The sequence below is a fragment of the Fundulus heteroclitus genome, chromosome 21, assembly GCF_011125445.2.
Source record: "Fundulus heteroclitus isolate FHET01 chromosome 21, MU-UCD_Fhet_4.1, whole genome shotgun sequence".
NCBI classification, from domain to species: Eukaryota; Metazoa; Chordata; class Actinopteri; order Cyprinodontiformes; family Fundulidae; genus Fundulus; species Fundulus heteroclitus.
Window position 1 is genome coordinate 34,354,931 of NC_046381.1, and position 14,289 is coordinate 34,369,219.

Below are 14,289 nucleotides of genomic sequence, written 5' to 3' on the forward strand. Positions count from 1 at the left end.
TAATTTATTAGCTTGTTTGATCAAAGGTTGCACTGCACAAAAATATTTTCAGACAGATTTATACGAACCAACACTTTCTGCACATTTTAAGTTTACAGGGAGTTACGTCATTGCCACTTTTTTGCATTCCAGTTTCCCTCCGTCAGACAGTAGGAAAAAACATGGACGTTTGCAATGTTGTTAAAACAATAACGCTGTTCTAGGAGGTATTTTGTGCAAATATCCAGAACTGAAATATCCTGTCTGATAAACACTGAAAGGTAGCACCTGTACGACTGACTAAATGTTTTCTGGACATAGACCTACGGACCAGTTCCTCAACGTTGGCATCTGAGTGTCCCTCTAGATCAGGGGTGTCAAACTCTTTTTGGTTTAGGGGCCGCATACAGCTTATTCTGATCTCAAGAGGGCCACACGAGTAAACTCATTGCAAGATTAAATAGAACTAAGAAAGGTGAACTTGTTGTTGATTTTTATATTAAATGAATTTCACTTTTACACAATATATTATGAATAACCTCTGCGTTTTTAAGAAAAGTATGTGCAATTTCAACAATACTTTTACTCAGTTAAACATTTACTTGTGCATTATGTATAAGAAACCAAAACAGATCATGGATATAGCGAGATGTCAGTAAATTACTGATGTTGGCGTTCTTTTAAAGAATAGCGTTTAGAGAGATAGAGAGAGAGAGACAAAGAGAGAGAAACTCAAAACGGCAAAATCATCCAGCCAGGATTTTACCTTTTGATATCTGTTATGCACTAACTTAGTAAACCCTTTAGGGGACTTTTCAGCCATGACAAACATGATCCAGTCAGTGGGAAAACACAGACTGTCAGGGGGAGTAACAACGCATCCACTGCGGCCGTAACATTGCAGTCTTCCAGGCCAGGCTCGCCTGTCAGCGGGTCTCTGCCGCTCCTCACAAGTCTGAGCAGAATTAAAATAAATTGTAAATTGAATCGTTGGGTAAATGTGTATAAAACTCTACTCATGATTGGCAAAGCCCCAGGCTGGCCATGGAAAAGGGGCTATTGTTACTGCTTGCTTCCTTGCTGCGAGCCGCCATTGTTGTTTGAATCCAAACAGTCACTTCTCTGATACATCACATCAATGAAAATCCTGCCCGGCGATCCTGATTGGCTAATCAATTTTATGTGGTATTGAAATCCCTCCCAAAAGCAGAGATGTGGAGACATGTGGAGCTCAGCAAAACTACATCCATCTGGCGAGAGTCAGGTTCCCCGAGCTTATTCTTTTAATAAAAATCCAGAAAACTCACCTGCTGTTCGACTGACTACAAGATTTCCTGTTACCATAGTTACAGATTGTTTTTAAAACGAATGCAGTCCACAACTACTGTAAACTACTCCTGTTGTACCACAGGATAAATCTCAAGTGAACCACCTTCACTCTGCAAAACTCCAGACAGAAAAAGTGGAATTTCCAACGGTCATATCATTTTGGTTGTAATAAAGTCACACTGAGGAGGGAACAATGTACACATGGATCTGAAACATAACATTTGGAAAATCTGACTTAATTTTATCTTTTCACAAAAATTTCTGGTACTCACCAAAGAATAGCAAACAGACAGGCAAACACTAAACATCCCACTGGAATCGTTCCCCAATAAAGAGGCCCATACAGCGACCCTTAACGAAATAAACAGAATGTGCTGAATGAAATATGGTCTCAGATGGCTAGTTTAAATGTTTGAGCAAAATAGGTTCAATATAGTTAATAATTTACCTCTGACAGAAAAATAAATGACTGAAGATGTCTCATTTCCCAGATCATTTGTGGCCATACAGTAGTATTCTCCTCCCTTAATGGCTCTGAATTTGAGAATATTTCCAACAAATACTTCTCCCTCTCTGCCGTTCCTGAACCAGGTGAAGCTGGCAGGAGGCTTGGCTCTGCTGGAGCAGCTCAGCTCCACCCAGCTACCTGCTGACACCAAACCTGATGGACTGATGGATGCTGAGGTGTCTCTAGGAGCATCTGAGGAAAATGGGACACACATTAACTTTACTGATCAGAAACAGCTGAACCATGACGTGCTGACAGGATCACTTACATGAAACACTGAGAGTCACTTCTGTCTCTGCTGTCTTGCTTCCTCCATTCACAGGATATGTGGCAGAACAGCTGATGTTGTATCCATCATGTGTGTCTGACAGAGTGATGGTCTCCTGGATTTTAGTTGTAAAGGTTCCCTCTGTGTTGTTCTCTGTTTGTCTGTGAGAGTCTTGTTGGAGATTCCAGGTGAGTTCAGGAGGTGAGTGTGGACAGGGAGTCAAAGCTGAGCAGCTGATAGTGACAGACTGATGCTCCTTCAGATCAGCAGGGATGTTAATGCTGGGACTCCAAGGAAAATCTGAGAGTTCACATCAGACACACATTTAGCAAAGCAAAATACAATCATATGGAATAATCAGCAGCAAGCATGTTTTATTTTTCTTAACAGTTGGAGATATGTTTATTAGATTTTTCTTATAAACATACTTGAAACCAAAGGAAATATTTTGAAAATGCCTCTGATAAAAGGCCATTCCTGAAGAGAGAGAGAGAGAGAGAGAGAGAGAGAGAGAGAGAGAGAGAGAGAGAGAGAGACAGAGACAGAGATTCGGGCATCCCAGCATTTATTATCATTTAAAGTTGCTAAACTTGCACACAGACACGTGACATCAGGTGCACAGGATTACAACATTTTAACCCGGCATTTTGAAGAAGTTACTCCAAGTTTAAAACCTCATGCTCCTGACTATTGAAGTGGGGGTGAACACAATGTCAAAATAAAGAGTTCTCATAGACCTTCAGAATAAACACTGTAGCAGCATAGGAGTCTGGTCAGGGAGTTACCGAGGTCTCAAAAAAGTTTAAACTACCTTTTACACTGCACAGAAAATAGTCCACAAATGGAAGACAATCAAAACTACTTCCAACATACGTTGGTGTAGATTCTCAATCATCTAGGTCATGATCTTTAAAAATAAAACAACTGGACTTCAATTCTGAAGCTGAAGACGTTTTGCTTCCCATCCAGGAAGCGTTCTGAGTTCAAAATGTCTGGAGTGTGGAGTTCCAAGCTTTATAGCCCTGCAGGCAAAGCCTCGTTAGAGCTTGGATTTGCATGTAGATTAACCTGGAATTGATCGTCCCTCACGATGGCTCATCGTTTGCCTGGCTCACAGGAGAAATGTTGCGTTCACGTGTGGAGGTGTAAATTGGTGTGAAACTTGACAGGAATCAAACCTATTGATGAGCTGTAAGTTTTTGAAAGTTGAAAGTTGAGCACTCCTCCTCTGGTTAAAGTTGTTTTTCCTCATTTTACGTAGATGGCTTTCTTCACCCCTCTCTCAAACCATCAGTCTTCTCTGTCTAAAATGTGAACATTTTAGTCCTCAAAAGCATGTCCTTTGTTCTCAAGGTCCTGTCCTGAGGAGGTAGATTTCCTGTGCCATTTATCTGTGGAGAGGTTGTTTGGTTTCTCCAAACAACCTCATTATAGGCTTGGGTTTTTTGTCTTCAATAATAATAATAATAATAATAATAATAATAATAATAATAATAATAATAATACATCAAACTTATATATAGCTTTTTGGATACTCAAAGATGCTTTCCAAAAAAATTTATAAATACAGAAATATACTAAAAAGTTTAAACAAGTGGGTTTTGAGATGAGATTTAAAGTTCTGTAATGAGTCTGAGTTCCTGATGGTTTGGGGCAGTGAGTTCCAAAGGGTGGTAGCAGCAAAGGCTCGGTTCCAAAGGTCCGGTGTTTAATGCGGGTGATGAGTGTGAAGAGGTTTGTTAGAGATTATGAGATTACAGAGACTGGACTGCCAAATTGGTTGCCATGGAAATTACAGATAAACGGACTCTGGAGGCACAGAGTCCGACATACTTGGATTGGAAAGAATGATTGGGGAAAATGTGTCAGCAAAGACACGTCTGTATTATAGCAAGATCTTCTCCACCAATGTGATGAACAGAACACTGATATCATAATGGGCACGCCCCTGAATGGGTGTAACCCTACTTAATGTCTGTGTGAGGAATGAACGAGGCACTCTGGCACCTGTTGCGTTGGGTTGTTGTTAGAGTCCAGTACTGAAGCTGTAAACATCCCTCTGCCTATTAGATTAAATATGGTAAAATATAATTACGGTTTCAAGAGTCTTTTTATTACTACAGAGGTCTACAAAAGAAACACCACATTATCAGATAAAAGAACCTGGGGTGACCGTAAACAGGTCAATTATTTAACAGCTTGACATCAGCAGAGCGGAGGGAGCAGAAGGGGCGGTGGGGTTTCAGGAGGTCAGTCAGATATGGAGGGGCCATATTATGAAGGGACTTGTAGGTGAGGAGAAGAAGCTTGTACTGGATATGGTATTGGACAGGGAGCCAGTGAAGGTGTTGGAGGACTGGGGTGATGTGATCTCTGGACCGGGTACGGGTGAGTAGGCGGGCAGCAGAGTTCTGTATGTCTTGTAATTTTTGGAGATGACTGAAGGGAAGACCATAGAGGAGGCTATTGCAGTAGTCGAGTCTGGAGGTGAAGAAGGCATTTATGAGGATTTCAACTGCAGACTGGGAGAGGGATGAATGGAGGTGGGCGATGTTGCGGAGGTGGAAGAAAGATGTTTTGGTGATATGGCTGATATGTGTTTGAAATGACAGGGAAGAGTCCAGGATGACGGCGAAGTTACGAATGGAGGAGGAGGTGGAAACATTGTGACCATCAATAGTGATGCTGAAGTTTTGAACAGAAGGAAGGAGATTTTGGACCGGTGATGAGTTCTATTTTGTTGCTATTGAGTTTTAGAAAATTATTGTCCATCCAGGTTTTAATGTCTGAGATGCCGTGGTTGACAGTAGAAAATGACTGGGGTGATTGATTGTATTGATATGTAAAGTTGAGCGTCATCAGCATAACAGTGAAATTGGAGTCCATGATGGCAAATTACCTGTCTAAGGGGTAACACATAAATAATGAAGAGGAGGGGTCAAGGAGAAGAAGGATGGCCATTGAACCAGAGTCAGCGGCGACGAGGAGGTAATTGGTGACTTTGAGCAGGGCACTTTCTGTGCTGTGGTGGGTGCGGAATCCAGATTGAAAAGTTTCAAACAACTGAGAGGTGTTAAGATGTTGGTTAAGTTGGGAGATGACTGAGCATTCCAGGAAAGTGGAACCCCTGCCTTTCTGCTTCAAAATGTAAGAACAGCCCTTTTTGGAAAAATATATAAAAATCAGAGCTCTACAATTTTCAGATCCAGCCTGATTTTCTTCTTTTGGTGTGTTTTCTGTGCTTCACTGGCCAGTTTAAGTCCATAAGGTTTCTGCCTCTGCCTGCAAATCTTACAGTAATCAGGATTGAGGCCAGTTTTTTTCAGTAGGGGTATAATGGTGGAAAGTTTCAGGGGGGATGGGACAGAACCTGTGATAAGTGACGTGTTTGTGATAAGAGTTATGAGAGGGACTAGGGTGAGAATACGGGTTTTAAAGAGGGGAGATGGAATGGGGTCAAGATGACAAGCGGAGAATTTCATGTTTATGAGAAGTTTGGTTGTGTCTGAGACAGACAAGGAAGAGAAAGAAGTAAAGGAGAAGGATGTAAGAGGGGAAACTGTAGGTACCAGTGGAAAAGTGGAGGAGGTGGATGTCAGCGAGCTATGAATAGTTTAGATTTATGTTTGAAAAGATGTCAGGAAGTTATTGCACTTTTCTATTGTGAATTTAGGATGGACCAGCCTCTGTCTGAGGGTCCAATGGGGTTTGAAATGAACTGGGATCTTGTGTTTAGAGAAAACACTGCTGAATTTTCCAGAGACTCCAGCAACATATGGGATGACAATGTTTTTACAGTTTCTTCTCCACGTTCTGTGATGTATCATTTGGCTTTCCTTGCTGATCTGACAAAAGCCCAGTTAGGGTATCTGCAGGTTTGGAGAGCATCTTTGACTTGTTTCTGTTACTTGTTGTTCCTTCCTTTCCTAGTGGGGACATGTTAGGCTTGATGCTGTAAGGTTCTGATGAAAGTTTGTGTTCCAGTGGGTGGTGAGAATTAAAAAAAAGATATTGGTCTGTGTGAGTAGGTTTCCTGTAGACTTCAATGTTGAGGCTTCCATCTCTTTCTATGCTCATCAAGCAGTCCAAAGCTTCCTTTTCTTTAATTTGGGTTATGTTGGTTATCTAAAGAGTAAAATATTGTATTTTTGGTTATTAGTGAGTAATTAAATCTATAGATAAATAATAAAAATAAGATTAGGCATCAACATTTAAATATTTCTTCATAATGCCACTGAATAGCTATTGGGTGTGCTACATATTTTACATGACAGTATGTGTAGAATGCTGTTGTCAGAAATTTTTTGCTTTTGAGAAGTTTGCATATACTCACCTCCATCATTCATCAGGAAGTAACAGAAAAAAACAAATGCTTTTTTTCAACTCTGGCATAATTCTCACTGGATATTTGACAACTCTCTCCCCAGATATTATAGTGCTCAATTAAATGTATTTTATTTTTTTTTGATAGCAAAGATCACACCATCTGTCTTGAATAATGTTCAGGTTAGTTTTCTGTCACAAATTTAATTATGAATTGTGTTTGTGGTCATTGTTCTCTTGGAACATCCAGTTGCATCAACATTTCAACTTTTGAACAGCTCGTTTGATTAGCAATCGTTGCAAACATTGCATCCATTGTTGTATGTGTCTTTCAATAAACTATCGTACAACTAGCAATTACCTTTGATGCTAGCACAGACTGTTGATGATGCATCATCCCCCAGATCATTTGTAGCCACACAGTAATACTCTCCTCCCTCAGTAGCATTGAAGCTGTAAACCTGCCCCACAGAGACATTAATGGCTCCATGTTTGCTGTTCCTGAACCAGGTGAAGCTGGCAGGAGGCTTGGCTCTGCTGGAGCAGCTCAGCTCCACCCAGCTACCTGCTGACACCAAACCTGATGGACTGATAGATGCTGAGGTGTCTCTAGGAGCATCTGAGGAAAATGGGACACACATTAACTTTACTGATCAGAAACAGCTGAACCATGACGTGCTGACAGGATCACTTACATGAAACACTGAGAGTCACTTCTGTCTCTGCTGTCTTGTTTCCTCCATTCACAGGATATGTGGCAGAACAGCTGATGTTGTATCCATCATGTGTGTCTGACAGAGTGATGGTCTCCTGGATTTTAGTTGTAAAGGTTCCCTCTGTGTTTTTCTCTGTTTGTCTGTGAGAGTCTTGTTGGAGATTCCAGGTGAGTTCAGGAGGTGAGTGTGGACAGGGAGTCAAAGCTGAGCAGCTGATAGTGACAGACTGATGCTCCTTCAGATCAGCAGGGATGTTAATGCTGGGACTCCAAGGAGAATCTGGGGTTTCACATTATACAGACAGTTTGGAAAGTTAAACATATGTAAAATATTTAGAACAGTCGCCAGTTGGGGAAAATATAGTTTACTTCTTGTAAACATGAGAAATATGTTGGCATTCTTTGCATTTGCTCAGTGTGTTAATTTTTTTATCATGAATATAAAAAACATCTGGAAAAAAGTTTCCTAAAGAGATTTTATCCCAAACATGGTGATAATAATTTTTGTTTGATCAATGTTGATTTCACAATACAAAACTAATCAATTGTTTTCAATAATGGACACCATGCTTTGTCATTGCTGAGAAAGCATGTGCTAAGATTCTACATTTGTCAATTGTTTAAATATTTTTAAATTATTAACCAACTTTTTATTTACATTAAAAACACAATTACTCGTTTTCGTTTAAAGCTTAAGATGACCTTTTCATTTGACCAAAATGCTTGTTCTGACTGAAAGTAGTATTACATTTTTAAAGTGCCTTAGTCGGATTGGGTTCAAGCTTAAACACTAAAGATACAAAGCTAAAATAATGTGTCATGATTTGGGGTTTTGGTTTATTTTGCCTTTGGACTTTTCAGGACTTTTCATATCAGCCTGTCATCGCTCAGCCACCAGTGATCATCCAGTCAGCTCAACCTCCCTCCAGCCACCACCCTGCTCTAGATCATCTCCAACTGTTGCCACTAATTAGTCAACTCAGCTCACCTGTGCACCTGTCTACATATACCTGTGTCAGCCAGCTCATCCCTGTCACAACATCTCTCTTCTTGTTTGGTATGATGAGCCCTGCCATTACCAGATCCTGTGTGCTAGACTCTTCAGTTAAAACTTTCCTGTGTCTGCATGCTGCAGTTCTGCCTGTTTTCTCCGTGAGTCCCAGCCGGTTGCTCTGCCAATTCTGGTGGTTCCCCGGTTTACATGACGTGTTCTGCTCTGTCTCTACCTGCATCTTCTGGTCTCCTGCTGATCCCTGTCTGCCTGCACCATCTGCCATAACTCATCTGTTCAAGTCTGGTGCTGCTTGCCTGCCTCACCTGCCATTATTCATCCTCACAATAAACCTTTTAAATGTAACTCTGTGTCCAGCTGAATATGAGGTTCAACAGCGTAATCATTGCTGAATGCTGGGGGAAATTATGGGTAGTAATTATATTAACTATTTGATTTCTGTAATGCCAAAAAAGATTTCTCCCTTGATATTTATAAAGGGAATATCAATTGTTGAGTATAATTTCTGAATAAAATATAAAATAAAACAAGACAAAAATACATTTATATTGTAAAAAAAGAGACACTTCTTTGATGATCTTTATCTTCTAAGAAGATAATAGGGATCATTTCCCATAAGAAATAATCTTATTGGAGGAAAGCAAATAACCAGGGGTGTGAATTATTCTGATTTACATTAAACCTCAGTATCATAGTATAAGACAAAATCATTCTTACCTCTTACTTTTATCTGAACAGGCTCACAAACAGCTGTTGCCCTAAACGGCCAGTTCTGAATTCGGAGGAGGTATTTGTTTGTATGACTTGTGTTTAAGTCAGGAAACAGAGTGGTGCAGTTTTCCTCTTTCAGGTTTCCGATCATTTTCAGTGAATAGATGTTAACTGAGCCACTGCTGTTAAAAATTGCAGTATCTATATGTGTGCTGTTTCTCAACCAAATTCCATAAATAGTTCTGGTCTTGTCATATCTGGAATCCGTTGAATTAAAGCTGCATGGCAGTAGCAAACAAGATCCACTCAGTGCTTCAATCTGCCCAGGTGTGCCAGCAAAGAGAACTGGATCGGGACAATCAGCCAAAGCACCTGTAAAAACAGACCAATGAACATAATGTGCAGCAACATGTTCTTGAAGAGAAAGTTCATGATCCATAAAGTTTTGTTCAGCTGCAGCATGCGAGACGTGGAACCTTAAAATCAGGACCAAATGATTCAGGCTAAAAATCATGTGATGTCTCCAAATGAAATGAAGTGAACCTAGAGCTCACCTGGAAGAAAAAAGATGCTCAGTAACATGTTGACTGCCAACACGCTCTCACACAGAGCTGCCATCTGATTCTGATCGTCCTCCTGGAAAGAAGTTTTCATAAAATCTGTTCCTAGATAAATCATGCTGTTCCACATACAGTATACATACACAACTAGTGAAATATTTGGACTCACCTTCTCATTCCAGGGTTTATCTTTATTTATTACTACGTTCGGTAACTCCTTCAAGACTGTTGGAAAACCATCTCAGGCGACAACCTCAAAGCCCACTGACAGAATACCAAGAGTGACCAAAACAGGAATTAAAAAAAGGGGGGTTATTTTGAAGAATATCAAATATGTTTTGAGTTACTTTACAGTTTTTGTGTACAACATAAATCTACATAGGTTTACTTCATAGTTTTGATTTCTTCACCATGTATCGAAAATATAGAAAGTAATAAAATTAAGGAAAACCCATTGAATGATTGAACATATATACTTGCCTTTGTATATATTTAGCGACATAAAAGTGAAAAAAAGAAAGCAGAGAAGAAATGTTGTGCTTACAGGTTGCTGAATATCTCACTTCTACATCAGAACAAAAGTCTAAAGATCTGAAAATCAACTAAAAACTGTTACAATTAATTGATAAACTGAAGCAATTTACTTACTCTGAGCAAAACCAAAACAGACGTAATCCAATATTAAGTCAAAAAAATCCAGCAAATGAAGTGGTGACCCCAGGAGCTGCATGCAGACAAAAGGACAGCATAATATATTCATGAGGAGCTAGTGATGATTTGTCCAAAGATACAGACTGAATCAGAGCAGAAGTGAAAAGGGGAAGCAAGTGAAAAACAAATTAGAGGACAGGAGCACAGAAGTAAATTAAATAAGAATGCAGCAACAAAACAAAAGGAAAAATAAATAAATTATGCCTGTTAAACACAGGCTCCATTCGGCTCTGCCTGCTTTGCGAGCATTTCAATTACAGTCTCTTTTTGTACCTCTTCAGGAGGTAGTCTGGCTAGTGCGGCGTAGGGCTGAACATGGGATGGAATGTGATGTGAGCAGACTGATGTTCGACTGACCAAGACTGAGAAGAAACAAGGGTTCACCAAGGAAGTGCAGGGAAAAGATAAACTGAAGGGCAAAAACATTAATATTAAGGACCGCGATGAAGGAGTGGGTCAAACCCAAATATACTATTTACAAGCCATAACCCATGCCTGAAGGAAACAAAAGAAAAGAAAAAGGACTCTCCAGTTTTCTTAATTATATGCTGTATTTAATAACCTAAATTAGATCCATGGATTTAGCGAGACTTGCTCTCATTTTATACACAATGAAAGCTATTAAGTTTTGTCTTCAAAGAGTGTTTGGTTCAAAATGTTCTTCACAGCCCCTGATGGGACCACTGTGTGTGGGGGAGGAGGAAGAAGACAGAGAGCAACTGCTCCAGTAGATTATCCGCAGCAGATGAAACCCAAAGAGCATGCCGCCAAATCAGCACAGCAGAAATATCTAATATCCAAGCTATAAAAATAATTTCACTGCGGTTAAAGGTCAGCATTTCATGTCTTTTGAAGTTCTTATCATTGTTCTCACCATGGCAGAGGCAAATACATCATAATAAAGGCCTGAATTTTAACTCTATGAGGCAAACTTTGCAACAGCTCAGTCGCTTCTGTCACCTCCCATGCTTGTGCAGGCAGAAATAAGCTGTGCCTTATTTAATCATTAATTAAGGCTGATTTGTGATCCAGATATTTATCCCAGTGGATTAGTTTATCCTTCATAAAATATTCAAGAGATTCTTGTATGTACAATGATACAAAGAGTATTTGTATTTTTATTTGTTGTAGTTATATTTTTATTAATAATTATTTTACTTTTTTTTTCTTTACCATTTCTTACAGTTTTCTTTAAAGTATCAATGTCACACAGTAATGTGTAACAGCGACAGAGCACACAACACTGATGGCTGGTGGTGGGGCTTAAAGCCACAGATTCAGCTGCCAGTGGGGTCCATGGAAATGCAACAGGCAAGGAGCGGAGAGCAGTGCGCGGATGAAATTGTCAGTGGGAAAGCAGTATTAGTGTCTTACTGCGGAGGGTTTGGATGCAACATGCTGACATACAGACACAAAAAGTGAGAGTAAATCAGACCGAGGAAGTAAAAAAAGGGAGAAACTGAACTTCAATAATCTGTGGCATACTATTTGTGAAAATGTCAGCAAACACTTCCCCTTTGGCCTTTCTGTTAAACGGGTTTGTGTATGCGTGAGTTCTTTTCCATCATTTCTGATTGCAAAAGATAAAATTTGCACTAGTTCCCTTTCCACTTTTTTCACAAAATGTCTTTCAAAATGTACAAAAATGTCCCGCATCATTATCAAATAAAGCAGGTTTTGAGTCAAGAGTGTTTGTCCCCTGAGGCAAGCCCTGGAGGGAAACAATAAAAATGTTTTTTTTAAATATTTAAAGGATTAGCTTATTTAAAGAAAATGCTCTATCTATCACGGCTCTGGAGCTGATTTACAGCTTTTTCCCACTCAGACTAATAGCAAACAGTAAACTCTATTTACCCTTTGCTATCTGAAGAGAGTTATTCACGCTTTTATAACTTACTTCTTGGACTATTTAATTGCCCTGTAAGCCCTTTCTGGACCACTCTTCCCTCCATTGCCTACAAACTACCCAGAATTAGGAAGCCCATGTTCTAACAGGCACTACAATGCAAGAACACTTAACTTCAGCCCTGGCTTCTCACCATTTTGCTTCCAGTCCATTTTACATTGAATTTTCTCTTTTTCACCATTTATGTGACCTACTTTGCATTTAGATTCCAGTCAGAGCATCCTGGTCAATAGACCAGCTTTCTTAAAGAAGCAATAAGTAATAACGACACCTAGTGTTTCAAACTGGTCTAAAACAAACACAGCTGACAACAACCTATTATGCAATTTCCTCAACAGTTCATTGCTGCTATAAAAACTCACAGAATTTTTACTTACACAGGCAGGGGTTCTCCTAGTCTGTTTGGTGCCCTGGGCGAACAACCCCACCGGCGCCCCCCGGTGGTTATTGATTTGATGTTCAGGCCTAATCTCCAGTTGTCCCATGGGAGAGTAGCATGCTTCAAATGATTCCCCAGCTTGAGCCTCTGTAGAGTGACCAACGCACCCAAAGGAAACCGTTACCTCGCCCGGGGAGTTTCAGAAACGCAGTTAACATTTAAAACTGTACACCAGATATTTTATCTCAGACATGGCGGCAGCGAGGGGAACACATTAATAGCATCAATTAAAAGATTTTTAACAGCAGTGATATTAAGCATCAATACTGTCAATACTTTATTTTTTTATCTTTATGCCTTTCTGATAAGTTCTGTTACTATACAATTTAATTTTAGATAAGGTTGTTTTTCATTACTGATCTAGCGCCTAAATCCGTGTTTTTGCCGCAGTCACATCCGAATTACTCCTTCTAGGACAGTAAAAGTAATTCTTATCTCAAATTTCATCAGTTAATTATAATTAGCTGTTTTTAATTATTTGCAGTACTGTCAAATACACTGGCCAAAGTATTACAGTATTTATATTAAAGTATAAATATTTTTTGACCATCAAAATACATTTGTGTCATTTGTTCTAATAACCGGAGAAAAGAAAACAAGAACAACTTTTTTGTGCTTTAATAAAGTCTTGCAATCACATTCTTGACATCAGACATGAGCTTAGTGCAGCTTCTCGACAAGGACTGGTGAAGGGGCATCTGCTGTGGCCCTGGTGCCACAAACATCTAGAGATCCAGAAAGGCTTCATTCGGTTGCAAGTTTGATGACCAACAAGGACACACATTATTAAAATTCTCCACAGCTCCCTCCCTCTTCGTGTTCTTTGACTTTGGAATTCTTTAATTTACTTCACATTAGAACACAGACTCCATTTGCATCATCAGGATAAAAAACAACCATTTACCACACACACAAAGATAAGTTAAATATTAAGAACCAGTGAGCCATCATCCTCTACTGAACATAAAACATGTCTGATCCTCCACCGAGCCCTAAAAGGCTCCAGATTACTAGTCAGTGTGTAGAAAGCATGCTCTACTGTCAGACAAGCCACAACCAGACCTTTCAGGCTCCGCACCACATCTGTCCAACCCTGACCCAGCATCTGATTCTTCCTGGTCCTCCAAATTGCTAATTTAGCCACCCCAAATAAAAAAATAATTAAAACCAATGTCAGTTTTCTCCTTACTGTGTATTTGGGTCCAAAAACAAACAGAGGAACAGAAAAAACCTCTCCTAAAGCTTCCACCCTTTCCTTCAAAACTCTGAAAAGATCAACTAGCCAAGGACAACCCACCACTAAGTGCTCTAATGTTTCCCTCTGAGTGCAGAATGGACAGCCCTCCCCAGAGCCTGGATCTAGGTGAGCTCTGTGTCTGTTCGTGGCTATTGCTCCATGTATCATCCTCCACTGAAGGTCCGCCATCCTTTTCTCAACAGGGGGTTTATACAGGACCCTCCACCTGCCTTTAAGGGTAACGTCTGAAGCAAATACCTCACACCATTTTGACTCCTTCACTCCAGCCAGAGAGCGAAGGTTCAGCACCTTCACACAGTTGTAGTAGAGCTGCTTCTTCCCACAGGAGCTGAAAGTACCCAGCACTGGTGTTTTCATGGTGAGAAGAAAACCACTCTCCTCCTGCCAGTCCTCAGCAGCGGGACAGACGCTCAGAGAGGGAAAAATGTACATGACGTCATCCTTCCACTGGGCAGCGGGATTCTTAGCGCACCCTCTTAGTGGCTCAGACAGGGACTGCCAGACTTCCTCCACAATCCTACTCAGCACTCTGGAGGACCTGATGTTTGTAATGTCACCGAGCATTTCCAT

General features: G+C 40.1%; 1 protein-coding gene across 1 annotated transcript in view; it reads right to left on the reverse strand.

Annotated features, from left to right (window-relative positions):
- The window catches only part of LOC105924887 (B-cell receptor CD22), a 40,044-nt gene extending 25,755 nt beyond the window's left edge, over nucleotides 1-14,289 (reverse strand). The window contains exons 1-4 of the mRNA XM_036125116.1: nucleotides 13,957-14,289; nucleotides 9,400-9,481; nucleotides 7,103-7,402; nucleotides 6,769-7,026 (exon numbers count right to left, since the gene is read on the reverse strand). Coding sequence (XP_035981009.1) covers nucleotides 6,769-7,026; nucleotides 7,103-7,402; nucleotides 9,400-9,481; nucleotides 13,957-14,289 — 973 coding nt within the window. The remainder of the gene's footprint in view (nucleotides 1-6,768; nucleotides 7,027-7,102; nucleotides 7,403-9,399; nucleotides 9,482-13,956) is intronic.